This window comes from Paramormyrops kingsleyae, chromosome 22 (assembly GCF_048594095.1).
Source record: "Paramormyrops kingsleyae isolate MSU_618 chromosome 22, PKINGS_0.4, whole genome shotgun sequence".
Lineage (NCBI taxonomy): Eukaryota > Metazoa > Chordata > Actinopteri > Osteoglossiformes > Mormyridae > Paramormyrops > Paramormyrops kingsleyae.
In genome coordinates, this window is record NC_132818.1 from 15,186,650 (window position 1) to 15,202,288 (window position 15,639).

The following is a 15,639-nucleotide window of genomic DNA, read 5'->3' on the forward strand; positions in this document are numbered from 1 at the left end:
TAATCGAGATATCGATAAGAACACAGTCCAATTATCTCACTGCGTACGCAGTGATTAAAGCCAAACGACCGTCTCTTTCTTAGGTGAAGCTAAAGATTACTGATAGAGGTATTCATTACCTGCATTCGGGATTTGTAAGGGCTAATACAGGGAAAGATGATGAAGATGCAGAAAGCAGACCAGTCATTTGCTGGTGTCAGTTCAACAAGCAGCACGGGATTGGCTGCACAAAAGGCAACCTGTACAAAAACTACACCGACAGGCTGCCGTAACACCCGGGGCGCTGAGAGTGGCCTGTGACCGCGTAACGTGGATCTGAGGTTTACACCTGTCTGTCCCCAGCGATCTCACTCCAGCCGGTAAGTGATGTAATAATCTCACACACGGGCCATCCTAGGGACTGCAGCACTGCTGCTCCTGCAACCATAACCCAGGCCGTGGCACAGTGCAGGAGCAAAGTCGCGTTAAACACACACGAAAGGGCGCATTTGTATGGACTGAGAGACGAGACTTGTTTAATCGCATTTCGGTCTTCCCCTATACTTATTTTTAGCTGCCTAGAGCACAGAACACAGAGCACATTGGACGTACTGACTACCACCGGGGGACTGATTGGAAGCACGACAGTCCTCAGATTCGCCTTCCCATAAAATCCAGAGCCACTTCCCCCATAACATCACCTCTCTCTTTCTGCTCCTTGCCTTCTGTCTGCTTCCTCCCTCCCTTCCACTTCCCCTCTCTCTTCTTACGCCTCCTCTCTGGGATCTACTGCTTCACCTTCAGCCTCCTGTCTCTTGCTTTGCCTTTGCCACTCGCCCCCCCCCTGTCCCGCACAAGGCCAGGCTCCCTTGTCGCGTATGATTAGGGCACATGCACTCTCACCGCGGACCTTGGCGAGTGCCTTAACCTGTCGCCGAGCATCAGGATCCCGTGCTCGGACAGAAGGAGAGAGAGGGAGGCGGGGAACTGGGAGAGGAATCTGTCCGACATTAATATTGATGAATCAGCTGGTGTCTGAGCAATCAGCAGCTCCTAATACATCAATCAGGGCCGCAGCGAGCTGGCAGCCTGTAGCCTATTGCTGGAAGCACAGGGCATGAGGGCAGGATGCCAGTTTCATTGCAGGGCACACATGCACATACAATCAGCAATTCCCTTAGAAGGCGATGTCTGAATCAGCAGGTTAAGGTGCTGTGCAGAAGGTTGTCGGTTCAAATCCCATGGTCAGGAGAGTGATGTCACCATTGAGCTCTTGAGCAAGGCCCTTAACCCCCAACAGCTCCAGGGACTGGCTGGCCTGCCATTTCAAATGTACGTCGCTTTGGATAAAAGCATCTACTAAATAAATAAAATGAACAAAAAGTAAAAATATCACACAAATTTCCATAGAAACCCCAAGAATCACATATGGAACTGGGGGTGAGATTCAAACCTGCAACCCTGAAGGGGTGAGGTTGCTACCCCCCCCCCCCCCCCCCCCCCCCCATACATTCTGCATCCAATGAGCTGTTTTTGCTGACAAGTACAGAAGAGTTTGCTGGAGGACTGCTGTGAGACACGATTCCTGGGAGTCACCAACGGCTCATTTATCATCATGATCCGTACACTATACAAGACAAAAGAAAATGATTAACCGCGCTAAAATAAAAAAAAAAGCAGCAGAGAATACGAGGCAAATGCCAGCGAGCGTTACCCCCCCCCAACCACACCACTTCACTGATGAGCACTGACACACACTGGCCAGTTGAGACAGTCCCACAAAAACTGAAGCCACCAACAGGCCCATTTTCTGCCAACATACGTATCCCGGGCCTGTGGTTCTGTGTCTGACCCGGTCTGTCCCTCCACGGCCAGTGGGCTTCAGACACAAGGCTGGAGGAACCATGCCAGAGAGCATCTCAACAGGAGGGGCAATGCCCAGATATTGCTGCCCCACACGTAGACGTGACTCCTGCCCCGTTTCCCTCCATTTTCCTTTTCCCGAAATTCCCCTACTTGCCGAACCCTGAATTAAATGGCTTTGCCATCCTCCCATCCTGACATTGCATGGTTCTCTTACACTTTGCAGTGGGCTTTTAATGTACGTTATATTGGTCCATACGCTACACTTACATATGACTGCGTTCCATATATAGCAGAAAAACGAAACAGATGTTATTAAGCTTTTAACAAACTGGTACGATGTTTTAATGGCTTTGAACTCAACGACTGGGAAATGTCCGCTTGTGGGACAGCTTCCGGGACACAGGGCAAGAGATGGAAGTGGGAGAGTTACACAAACAGACCATCGTGATGCATCCGCTGCATTTGGCTTTAATCGCAGTTTTGTAATTAACTGTAATTGTAGGCCGGTAACCCATCGTACCTGTTTGTTTATTTTGGAATGGGAAATGGTATAATTAAAACTCAATTGTTTATTTTTTGTCCACTGAAAGATGAACACTCCACAGTAAGAGGAAAAAAACACATGCAACGTTTGGAGAGTTTGTGTGTCACACCACAGCAGCCATCTCTTTCTTACGTGAAGCTAAAGATTACTGATCACACAAGAAGCTTCCATTTACTTATGAAGCAGGCGCTTTTGTCCAAAGTGACGTACAAGTGAGGAAAGCTTGGGGTCTGGGAGCAGGGTCAAGGGGTTAAAGGTCAAGGGTCAAGTTGGAGTTAAGGGTCAAGAGACTGCTGTACAACCCCTAGAATGTGAAACTACAACCTTCCAGACATGGGAACTGTTTCCTAACCTAGCAAGGCCGGAACAATATGATCGCACGCTCATCACGCTTCCATGATGAGAGAAAGGCCAGGGTTTGGTCAGTGGGCAGAGATTGGGGCCGGCTGGCAGACAGACATGGTGCTGGGGCTGTGAATTCACCAGGTCACCCGGGAGTGCTGTCCCGTTGTCTGGGTTTACGGGGGTGAGGCTGGGACAGGATAAGCATGGCACAGATGGGAAGCATGAAATTTTTTTTTTTTTAGAGATTTGGCGAGCATTAGAAACAGAATTGACCAGGGGCGTGTGTGTGTCAGGGAAGTGAATTTGAGTCTGGATGGAAGTCAGAGTTTTTTTGTATGTGTATTAGAGTCAGAGTCTAGACGGCACTCTGGATGGGAGTCAGAGTCTTGACTGGGAGTCTGGATGAGAGTCAGAGTCTGAAGGGGGGTCTAGGTAGGAGTCAGAGTTTTTTGAGAGTCTGTATTGGAGTCTAGATGCCAGTCTGGATGGGAGTCAGAGTCTTGAAGTCACAATCTCAATGGAAGTCTGGATGGGAGTCAGAGTCTGGATGGAGTCTGGAAGGGAAACAGAGTCTCAATGGGGGTCTGGAGGGGAGTCAAGCATCTGGTGGGGGTCTGGATGGGACTTAGAGTCTTTTACTGGGGCCAGAAAGAAGAGAAAAGATTGTGAGTGTGGGGAGGATTTGAAGGACTGTCTGAGGATTCCCTGAGTGGCTGGATCCTGCAATTCTGGCTGAATCACAGCTGAACATCTTTGGGATCCACCTCGAACCCGCACAGATGGAAAGGAGGCATCCGGCAGCCTCCCATAAAACCGGACGGGCGAATGGAACGGAGGCACAGAACCGGGGCGGAACTGCATTCATACCAAGAAACAAGCATGAGATGAAAGCAGGAGAGATGATTATGCCGGTAATAAAGAAGCGTATTTGTGCCTGAATTAACAAGCCCCCTGGCGGAATAAAACGAGTGCTGTAATTGGTGCTTTTAGAACCAGCCAATCAGAGCTTCACTGTCACACAGGGGAGCACGAAGCAGGATAAATCGCAGCTAGGTCGGGGACCGCCCCTCTCTGAGCATCTCTGCCGGACACCGCCTCTGTCGCTCTCGCCGGCTCCTGCTAACATTTCTCTTTCTATATATTTTTTTTTCCTAAATAAATGCGATTCGTCTGCCGGTTACATAATTGTCGTGACTCAGAAGCTACAGTTTCCAGTCTAATTCACGCACATGCTCCGAACCAGGATTGCGACCGGGACTGAGGACGGCCCAGTCGTTAACGCATCCCGCAACCGAGCCCCTGTCAACCTGCCCCTGCCCCCCATAGCCCCCCACACCCCCGTCCAATCAGGATCGGCACAAGCCTGCAATTTTCCCGTCGGGAGGTTGCGGCAGGCTGCCATTGTCCAATCACAAAAACTGACAGTCTGTCACTGTCCCATCAGGTCTGGGTCTTCAGCGCGGCGTGATTCATTCAGTCCCCTCGACTGGGATCGGGGGCGGTTGTAAGAGAGGGGCGTGTGTGTGGGGGGGTAGGGATGGGGAGAGCAGACTGTCAAGCAGCAAGGGAGAGACGAACACGCTTAACGCTGGGCAGCAAATAAGTTTGGTGTAACTCCAACCTACAGACAGCGAGCTAAAAAAAAAAAGGGGGGGGGGGGATTTTTTCATTTGGCCGATTCTGTCACATTGTCGAGCTCCTCGCCGGCACGCAGTGGATGTGCTGACAGCCGACGTTTGCGCCGCTGCTTCCCATCGTGTCCGTGTGCGACTTCTCCAGCAGCCAGTCACCTGTGAGCAGAGACACCCCCGCGCCCCGGCCCCCACGCCGCTCCCGGTTGAATCCTGGCGCGCTTGCACACATGCAGCTATTCCGGGGGAGCCACCAACGTCCCCGGCTGCAATTTCCTGCAGACGGCGATACACCCACAACACGCTTCGTACACGCCTCACGCATACCTCGCATACGCTCCCTGGCACACGACCTGCTGCTCGCCGCATTTGGGTTCATGAACTTTGCAATTTCAACAACGGTACCCCCACAGGCTCACCCGGAGACGGGCCGCTTTCCGGACACTCCTACCCATCCCCAGCACAAGGAGTCCGTCTTTTGGACGCGGAGGCTCCCAGGTCCTTTGCCGAAAAGCGCCTGCGTGCACGACAGCGACACCTACAGGTCGGGGAAGGCGCGAAAAACGCCTTCCAGAAAAACGGAGACGACTGAAAGGTCCAGCTGGGTGAGAGAGCAACCAATGAATCTGATAATGCGTGTGGAACTCCTGGCTTTTTCGGGGTTCTTCATTAACGTGTTCATGTGGGGGTCACGAGGCAAGCCGCAAAAAGCCTGTTTTATTGGATAGGAGATTTGGATGGTGCTGAGGCAGAGGACGTCCCTGCCGGGCCCTGACAATGGCTCCTGAGTGTTAATCGATCCCTGTTCCGGGACGCCTGTCGCCTTGACAAACAGGGAGAGATAAGCCTACAGATACATGCTATGGGGTCAAAGTGTTCCGGCTCTCAGATCGATGCCACCAATGGGGTGAGACACGGACAGCGAAAGAAGAGAATGCGACCCCCCCCCCCCCTTCTTGAAGCGTGAAGCTGGGGAATCTGCCTCCTTTACTCCAGATAGCAGGGAAAAGCCACGTTTTGTCTGGCTAACATGAAGCAGCGCCTCGATTTCTTTGTTTTGTTTTTTTTTTTCATCCCCCCTGCTGCTAAGCCTCCCCTTCTGCCGGGAAGGAGCTGAGCCGAGGATGAAGGCGACCGCCGGGGGCTGATATCAGTGCCGATTCCCTCCCCCCACCCCCCCGCAACAGTCCAGTTGCTGGACTCCGACGCCACCGTCAAAGCGTGATTCAGAGAGTCTGACTCTGAAGGCCTGCTTTTGTTTAGCTCGTCAAGTCCAGTGACTGTCAGATATTTTCAACAGATTTGCTTGAATTCAAGCTTGGGGCCCGTCCAGCAGAGTACAATACTCAAGAGAAATGGACACAATGCCAGTACAGACCCACAGGTCAAATCTACCGCTGCGGGGCTGCAGTGACCAAAACACTGGGACCGTAAAACAAAAAGTAGGGGGGATGGAGCAGAGACCGAGACACAGACAGCCGACGGCAATTTTCCCAGAGCGTGCGAGACGGCTAACGTGCTAACGCGAGTCAGGGGAGGCTGCTGGGAAGGACCACACTGTGGGCTGAACACAAATGGAGAGGGGATTGGGTAGGTGGGGGCACCGGGGACGAGAACCGGGCCAAGAGTGAGAGGAACGCCGGAACTCCTGGTGTTAATTGATATCGTTGATATCAGCCCAATATTAGCAGGAGGGGAATACAGGCGTGTGTTTGTCTTTGTGTCTGTGTGTCTCTGGTGCTACGCAAGCCCTCTGCAGCATTCATCATCATAATCTATTATCTAGCTATTATTCAGCTGGCCGCAAGGTGTGTACATGACCTCGAAGCCCTCCCCCCCCCCCCCCAGCGTCACACGGACACGCAGAGCTTGTGTATGCCACCTAAGCTAATTACTCCCCCATGCATTTCATCAAGGCTTAACAAGTCCGCCAGGGATCCGCGAAGGATGGCGCAGCTGGTGACCGGACCCCCCCCCCTTTGGGCCGGGGGCAAGGGGGCGGAACGGGGGAGGTGGAGGGCCAGAGCACGGAGGAACAGGAATGCTCCTGTGGAAAAGCTTGCGCAGATCCGGGGAAGAAGTAAGATCAGGAAAGCACTGTCGGATAAAGGCAATTTCTGCCGAGAGAAGCCGAAGGCGATTTTAAGTCCCGGTTAAAACATGGATTAAAATTACAGAACGTTCCCAGGAATGATCCCGGCAGGAAACGGAGAAAGTAAAGAGAGAGGGGAGATAAAAGGGATACATCGCAGCTAGCCAGAGCCGTTTCTCAGTGTATCTGATAAACGGCGCACCTGTCCACATTGTCTCCATGTGCAGTCCTCTAATCCCGCCTGTCCTTGGGGTGGTGTCGTTTTAATTCAAAACTGAACCACACACCCAGCAAAGAGCGGTCAAAGCTCAAGGTCAAGGCCGAGAGCTCAATTCTTTGTGGGCTTGGCTGCAAAGGAAGAGGCGGACATTTCAGGTCTAGAAAGTAAAAATCCAAACCAGGATTTTGTTTAAACCAATCGGTTGAGTATATAGAGTCAAAGTCACAGAGTATTCAGCTGGTTGGTTGATACAAAATCTTGGTCAGGATTTTTAATTTCTGGACCTGAAATGTCCGCCTCTGCTCACCCCATCTCTGGAGGCATATAAGTTAGATGAAGGGTGAGTTGGGGTGCACTTCCCAGAAGCTTCTGTTAGTATCTTACATAGCTGGACCCATTCAGTCGTATGGTTCCCACTATGGAAACTGCTAAAACAGTTAGCGGCTTTGCTATTAGGTAAGATACATCTGGCTAGAACAAAAAATGGCTGTCGGAGCACGACAAAAAAACCTCAATATGTTGTAAATGCTCCTCTTGGCACAGATATGTGGACCCCTGGTTGTCTAAAAATTCTCTGAGATCATGATGTATGGAGAGCTGATCCCAGATTCAGACTGGATTCCAGTTAGACAATCATGTCCATGGGACTGATCGATTATTAGGCATTAGATTCTGTAGAATTTTTTTTCACGCTTGAAAATTACGTTTTACGTCAGGAAAAAAAGCACCAATTTGCACCTTTGTGGGTACAATTACTTGTCGCTGGGGCTGTACCCTCAAGGGTCTGCCAGTTGTACCCTAGCTGAAGTAAATATACCTTTTACGGTAGAGAGATGGACTCTGAGGGACATTGTTGTACCATTTGAGGTACATTAATGTTGTTTGTACCCTTTTTCCTGACAGTAGCCCAGTTGGCTTGTATCGAAAAAATTCAAAAGATTTACCTCCGGCTCCCAAGGGAAGCGTATGATTAAAAAAAATGAAAACATCAGCAACAAAGAGAGAATTGGTGGGAAAGATCAAACGAGCAAGTAAAACCCAAACCCGCCATGTGCGTGAGCTTCATGCTGACCTGCGTAAACAGCAACAGCGTGGAAAGAGGATGAGATTCAAACCAGGGGCCGGGTGTGCAGACCTGGAAAGACACGGGTTGGTTCCCCCTCAGCTAGGCTGTAACAGCTGGGGGGGGGGGGGATACAAAATTGCAGGGAGTATGAACTGAGGACGCTTGGCCACATTATCCCACCAAACCCAGTTAGCATATCATTTTCCTTTAGTGGAAAATATGTATTTATTTTACACGCCCACAAAACATGTAACCATAGCAACGAATAAGCCTCCAGCTGCCTGGTTCCGGAATGTTTTTCAGTTCTCAGTGGTGCAGGCTCAGGGTTCAGGGGGACGACAGCAGGCGGGTGCATGGACCGGGCGGCCGGGGAGGGCCAAGCTGGGGAGCCGCTTGGCCACCGGGCCGTGCCCACCCCCCTTCGGTGTCTGGGCGCTGCCACCAAACAGCACCTGTTGGGCGTCACGGCCGCACAGTGGCGTGGCGTTCAGAGAGATTATCGCCAATTAGGACGGGAGCCAAGCGCCCAGCGGGGGTGGGGCAGCAGGAGCAGGTGCTCTGGGAGCTGCCGTGTGGCAGGTGACTTCCGCATCATTGCTATTAATGAAGAGAGACAAGCCATTTTGGGGGGGGGGGGGGCGTGCTCACAGCCTACGGCTCTCATCATAGCAGTGTCACTGGGGACAGGGGCTGAACCTCGAAAATCAATGAAAACAGGGTAAATAAATACTTAGCACTGTAAAGGGGGACCCCCCCCCCCCTCACCAGTGTCAACAGGCTTCTATACACACCTCTGATCACACACACGCACGCACACACACACACACACAAACAGATCACACGTGGCTATTTAAACAAAGGCAAAAAAAGACAACAAATATGTGCATCAGAAAACAGACACACGAGCAGCTAATCAGACGTGGCTCACTATAGATGTGGCTGACAGTAAAGGAATATGGATATCATAGAAAATATACATACTTATAAAAAGTAGATATATCTACAAAGGTGCAGAAAGTCGCTGACTCAAAGCCAATCACAGAATCACTCAGCAAACAGAAGCCCGACCCCTCGACAGGCAGTGCTTAAGCCTTACAACCAGAGACCCTTAATCCCCCTAAACCACTGTGTCCGGGAGGCTGTCTTTCTCCTCTGGCCCCTAATTAATTAGCTGTGATTGAGCCATTGATTGAATGGAAGGAGCGAATCAAAGGGCATTAAAGCGAAAGTGTGTGTGATGTGTGATTTTCCAATCACATCCCGATCTCTCATGGGCCTAAAGCAATCAGGTAGCGGCTCGAGTCATTCCATTAAAATTCAGTGCTTCTCCAGTGTTTGTTTCACAAATAATCAAATAATGGAAACGCGACACACCCAAAACACTTTTCAATTAAGAGATTCTGTAAACGACTTCTAATTCAAATGATGAACACAGTGGGCAATTCATCACAATGGTGCAGTCATCCCTGCTTAACCCGCATTGTCTTCCGTAATTCCGGGCATCCCCGGCAGCCGGAGGCTCCCCCCAGCGGGATGGGTGCCTACCACAGGTCCTCGGCCAAGTATTGATTGCGGCGCGCCTTCAGTTATGCACTTCACGGTCCAAAGCATTGTAATTATCAGCTCAGCTGGCCCAGAGCAAAACTTCACACAGAGAAAGGTCACCAGGTCCAGGATCAGAAAAGCGTCCTTTAGGTGTGTCAGGTTGAAGTGACTGGTTGGGACTTTCTGTTGAACCCTTGAGTGGGGTACATTGAAAACCAAACAGTAACCTCACTGTGCATCACTAATCACACATTTGCTTTACATCCATGTATTGTGTGCTGAGTCGTGGTGAGTTTACAGCCTGTCCAAGGAAACACAGCACACAAGGCAGGGGATGTACTGGATGAGATATCAGTCCCTTGCAGGCCAGGCACACAATCACACACCCTGGGGCATTCAGAGAGATCAATTCATATAACTGCATTATATTGTAATTTTAGAAGCAGGAGTACATGAAGGAAACCAGCACAAGACAGGGACAAGATCCAAACACCACACACAAAAAACATGAGTGGGATTCGAACCAACAACCCAGGAGGTGTGCTAGAACACTACTACCCCCATGCTGCCTGCATCCACTAATCAATAAAACATCCATCCATCCATCTATCCATTTTCTGAAACCACTTGTCCTATTCAGGGTTCAAGTAATCAATGAAATATGATTTTTAAAAGATTAATCCATTTTTATTCATTATTATAAAGAATAACGATGATGAATGCAGCACAAAGCTGGATGTCAATGGATGATCGACTGGTTCAGAAGCCGGTCTCCACGGAGACCACCTCCCGCATCTTTTACAGCTGCGGTGATCCGGATTTATCCTCCATGACCCGCTGCGCGGAGGGTCTAGCCACATTGGGGTGTCCGTGCATGCGACACGGCGGGACACTGGCGCTGAGGTCTGGACTGGCTACAAGCATTTCCTGGGAGGCTAAGTCCCAGATTGGCTTGGTGCCTGGGGGCCGATTGAGTGGCCCTTCTGTGCAGCAGGCCTGAACTGAGGGGGGGGGGCAAGCGGCCGTGGGAAGATGTGCATGCTCCAGTGTAATGATTGCGTACATTATTACACACCTTTTACTGCATAGCTGTCCTTGCTGGCACTGTAATCATTACCCACTATACTGTGCAGTTGTCTTTGTTGTCATTGTGTCATTGTGAATCAGAGTAGCATAAACGGGGACCCCCAGACAGTTCACATTTTTGCTCTCTCCCAGCTCCCAGCCAATCAAGAACACCAAATACCTGGCACAGGTGATTAGATGGCATACAGCAAAAATCTGGGCTGTCTGTGTGTCCCCGAGGACTGGGTTGAGAAACGCTGGTCTGTGCAGCTTTACCAGGACCAAGAGAGGGGGAAAAACCCATAACAATGAACTTAATGAAACAGGAGAAGTGAATCAACACAACACTGGAAAACTACCAGCTACACACACGCTGAGGCAGGGCAGGGAGAGGAGGTGTAAATCACAGACCGGGATTATCCGTACGCCGCCCACCGCGAGGAAGACCCCAGTCCCCTGCAGGTGACTCACACGTACACTCACTCTCTCACTCGCTCACCCGGAGGGCTTGGCCTCACCCCTAATGCGCAGCTGTGCCAACCAACAAGCGTCGATCTGTGGCATCCGGGTCACACCACCGGAGATACCAGTCCAGAGCCAACGGAACCAGTCACGCTTCAACTCCAGGAGCTTACATCACCACCGTCAAGCTCCGCTGCACAGAGGCAAGAGGTGGGGTCGGCTTCGTCTGAAGGTGCATTTTAATCCACAGTGAGAGTCTCCTTCTCTCAGATTACTTCCTGCCTTGGAGCTGATCAATAAATTCTGCCCTCAAGCTCATACCGCAAAAGTTGCCTCACATTTACACCTCTTTGAAGAAAGACAACAACACAGTTCAACTTAAACCCAATAACCAATACTTAGATGTGGAACCACAACATGCAAATAAGGGTCATTCTATTGGCTGGTTCAATTCATCTCCTTAAACTCACATGACACATCCATGTCATAAAACAGGCAGTCGAAATCTGACCATACTGAAACACACCAGTCTCCTGGTCCATCACCACCAGCCGATATCAATATTACTGTGGTTTCTATGATCTTTCCCTCAAATGGCAGGTCATGTGCCAAGCGTGATCAAATGCTGCCATGACAGGGTATTCCTTGGCAACCCAGGAAAAACCGAACTAGGATGATGACCCCCAGGAAAATGAGGCGACAGCCATCACCCTCCTTCTAATCTGGCCACAACAAACGCTTGTCCCCTCTCCCCAGGACAGGACACTGCAGGGGGAGACCCACCAGTGGTAAATGGTGACATTACTGGTTGAAACTACCACAGCCCAGGACTTTTTATGTGCAGAGACCACGTCCACCCGAGCGGGTGATTCAAGCACGCTCGTGGCTAACAAACCCTCGCCTCGAGCTGCCCGCTCGATCACACGCGTAGGTCACACAATACCATGAAACAGTTTCAATTTACCCCACGTAAATAACATCGGACCGCTTCAGCACACAGACATTTCACACCTATAAAACTGTTGCGTTAATACACAAGAGCTTCCTACATGAGATTTGTTTTCTTTTTTCTTCTTTTTTTACCACTTCATTATTCAACTGAGTCACAAGTGGCCGAAACAAAATGCCAGGTGTGAGATTCGATTCAGTCGAGGGTACCGGCAGCCCAGCGCGTGGCCGGCGGATCGGCGCTGACGTATCACCAGTAACGGCCGCGTGCTCCGAGCCCCGACGGGGCCGCGGATGAGGGGGTCCAGCCTACGACATTGGGGAAAGGACACATCTAACCGTGGGGGACTCATGCTGTGGCGGCCTGGGGCGCTCGGCATAAGGCTTGTGATTAGGAGGTTTTCTTTCAGTGAGGGGTGCTGTTGTACTGGCCCTTAAGTGAAACACTCAACTTGAGGGGCGGGGGTTGCTTTGGTAAATAATTAGCTGTTTTCATAAGGAAAGCCTTAAGGTGTAACTTATGTAAATCGCCCTGAAAATGACATTTACTGGGAAAATGTTAATTTCACTTATCACACTCCAGTTATGTTTTTTTTTTCCATGATAAAATTAAGCTCCGTCTCAGTATTTTTGCCCTCCCCAAGTGTATTACTGTCTTCTCGAGAGCTTTATATGAGGGAAGCATTGTACAATTGCGAACGTTTAAATCTTTATAAAGCTGCTGTAATTTAGTGATTAAAGCTGAGGGTGGCAGGATTGTAGCTGTGTATTTAAGGCTTTTTCACGGGGAAATCCGGAGTTTGGTGGGAGGGGGGGTTGATGGGCCATCCCGCTGCGCACCGAAGGACCTCTTCTCCGCTCCAGGCATCCCCATGATAGCGCGCCCTCCCCCGGCGTGTGCGCACCTGTGCCGGCGCCTCGCGTCTTCGCTAAGCTGAACGCGCAGCCGCATCGGCACACACTGGGGACCTTTGATACCATTAAATGCACCCGAGCAACTTTATTTGCTATTACTTTTACCCAGGTCTTGTCACCGGCGATGCGAAAATACGGCTATTCACGATATGTCCTGCGCGTCCATATCTGTGTGTGTGGGCGAGCGCGCTGGTACAAAGTCAGCCCATTAGTGCTTGAGCGCACTTCCGGAAGACTGATGACATCCCAAACTTAGGCTTTTATAAATGTCCTACACAGCGAGCAATAACGAATCAAGCGGCTCCGTCGAGAACCCACGCCTCCCGTTTCCAAAAACAAAGCACTTCACATCTGTTAACTCTTCGCGCAGCCTCCAAACTGGGGATGGGGGAGATCTGTGTACCGAGTCCAGGTAAAAGGCTTCTTATTTAAAATTTCCCACGGTTGTTCGCTTACCTTTTATTTCCCACACAGTTAGCGATAGACGTGCTGGTCGTTCCGTGAAAAGAGGATGGCCACGACATCCGAGTCTTCTTAAGCCCGGGTCGGTCGCTCGTGTCCACCGCGTTGGAGCGCTCGATCTGTGGGTGGTGGTGCCGATCCGTGTCCGAGTATCCACGGTGCTTTATTTTGATTGGGGTCCGGGGCTGTCTCCAGAGGTGTTGCGGAGGCTTGAGGGTGGCCTGCCCCTCCCGGGGCACTGGCAAAGACAAAGACAAGCTCTTCTTCGAGCAAGGTGGCGTTTCCATCATAGTGCAAATATAACGATCCCTTAAAAGTAAAATACCTGACTCTATATACAATATTCAAAACTAACTAATTTGGCTATTAATTATTTTATAAATTCAAAAATAAATTTCTATTTCCATCATGAAAATAAAATCACAGTGCTGTCAGACGTAGTTGAGAGCTACTCTCGGTAGTGTAATATATTGCTATCCAGTCAAAATCCAATCAAAAGTTTTCTTTTTATATAAACCCAGAAAGATCAGTTGCTGTGTGCACATCCGATCATTTAAACCGTTAGAATATCCACGGGGCAGATGACTGGAGACAATAGCGAGCGTATCTTCTCCCGAAGTTAGTCGCCTCATCGCCCATGGCGCAATGGAACACTTATTTACAGCGCAATTTATTGCTTTTTATCAGTCGCTTATTGCAGAATCACAGACCACTGGCGCAGCGCTGCGAGGTATTATTGCCGCCCGCGGCTGCACCTGTCCATCAAAGCTCACCCGTAATCGCTCCTTTTTTAAACGGATCCATAAAAAAGTATCCAGAACGCGAGAATTTGGAGCTATAACGAACGAAGAAATAACACAATTTTTAATACGATTATCGCTCTTTCAAGTTAAAATATTCCGTAACACTGCTTTATATGATGACACTCCGGCTTTTAATTATGGCTATATCTAAACAACTGCGAAAAAAACCTTCTGTTGTTCCTTTTCTTTATTTTAACCCGTCAAGCATTGGAAGCAGCAACCGGTTCCAGTCGAAAAATGTTCAAGTCTCTCCTGCTATTTGTCTTGTCCGGTCGGCCTCTATTTTCCCCTTTTTCTAGGTTGTCGGCAGCAGTTTTATGGTATTTAGAATACACCATTGCGCCTCCCTCGTCATCTCTTGGTGCTCACGTCGTACTCCCTCTCGCTCCCTTTCTCTCTGCCTCTCAAACACATACACATATACACACACACACAGACACACGCGCGCACACACACCGACACACGCGCACACACACCGACACACGCGCGCACACACACAACGTTAGCGCGCCTCCTCTTCGCCTTCTCGTATATCTCCCATCTAGATGGAATACGATATGTGATTTTATACAATGTCTTCTGGTTTTATACTGCACTCTAATTCTAAGAGCACAGCACGTTTTTTTTATCATCTCAGGGTCTGGGGGCTTTTTAAACAAACGGCCGTTAAATTGTCAAATTTAATGAAGCGTGACCGCCCGTCAAATCTTCGTCGCCCGGTTTTCATGGGTGATAAGAGCGGTTAAAAGTAATACGGGAATCAGGCTACGAATTTCGCTTTTATATGAGTATCTCTTTCCAGTCTTTCCATTTGTTTCCAGCTTTTTTTGTCGCAATGTATCTCTACATATATTCCTCCCACTGCTGTGAGTTGTCATTTTGGCTTTCATACGTGGAAACGCGGTTTTCCCCCCTCCAAAGCCTGCTATTATAAGGGCGATTATTCGCAAAACATTTTCTCCGCTTAGGTTATAAGTACGTTCGTTACGCGTAAAGCATTAATTCGACGGCAATGTAGGGTACGTACGGTGCCCATCAATACATTTCGCCCACGCTTCTTTTTTTTCTTTTTCCTCCAGGACAGAAGCGTTTCTATTTCGATTGAGTGGACATTCATTTCTGCGCTGAAGACTGAGTCCTGCACCCCGCCATCCAGATAGCCGAGCTGACATGCTCTCCATGTGCGCGCATCAGTCCTTATTTATTTATTTATAATGTTTTTATTTTGTTTATATATATTTTTTACATAACATTAATTTATTGTGGTTTATTCTGAATTGTTCCCTAGGTGACGCGCACACGTATTACGGGCCTCTGAATATCATGCTCAACAAATCCGTAACTTAGCGCGGCTTCCTGCAAATTAAACTTCATTTGCTCGGCTGGCACGCTGGTGAAAGCGCGACGACTAGGGGAAAGTAACAAAGGGACTTAAAATACCCCCTTTCACCGCAATCGTCTATTTTCCGCGGCGGTAATGAGAGCACATAACATTATGTTTCTGCTGACGGAATGACTTGGTGCAGGACCTGCCTCGCCAGCTAGCCCCCAGCCTTGCTTGTTTGCACCTTTTGCAGACACTCGATCCAAGTTAATTGATTCAGTCAGGTCATCCGGCGCATTTACGGCTTAAGGACAGTGTCTGCCAGTAGTTTTATAGTCTCATTTTGCTTAATATACAGACAGGCATAGGGAA

The 15,639-nt window shown here is 49.6% G+C and overlaps 1 protein-coding gene across 1 annotated transcript in view; it reads right to left on the bottom strand.

The window, feature by feature from the left end:
- LOC111849141 (PRKCSH beta subunit of glucosidase II) overlaps positions 1–14,347 on the bottom strand; it is a 56,526-nt gene extending 42,179 nt beyond the window's left edge. The window contains exon 1 of the mRNA XM_023821760.2: positions 13,135–14,347. Coding sequence (XP_023677528.2) covers positions 13,135–13,430 — 296 coding nt within the window. The 5' untranslated portion in view covers positions 13,431–14,347. The remainder of the gene's footprint in view (positions 1–13,134) is intronic.
- Positions 14,348–15,639: the final 1,292 nt, after the last annotated feature.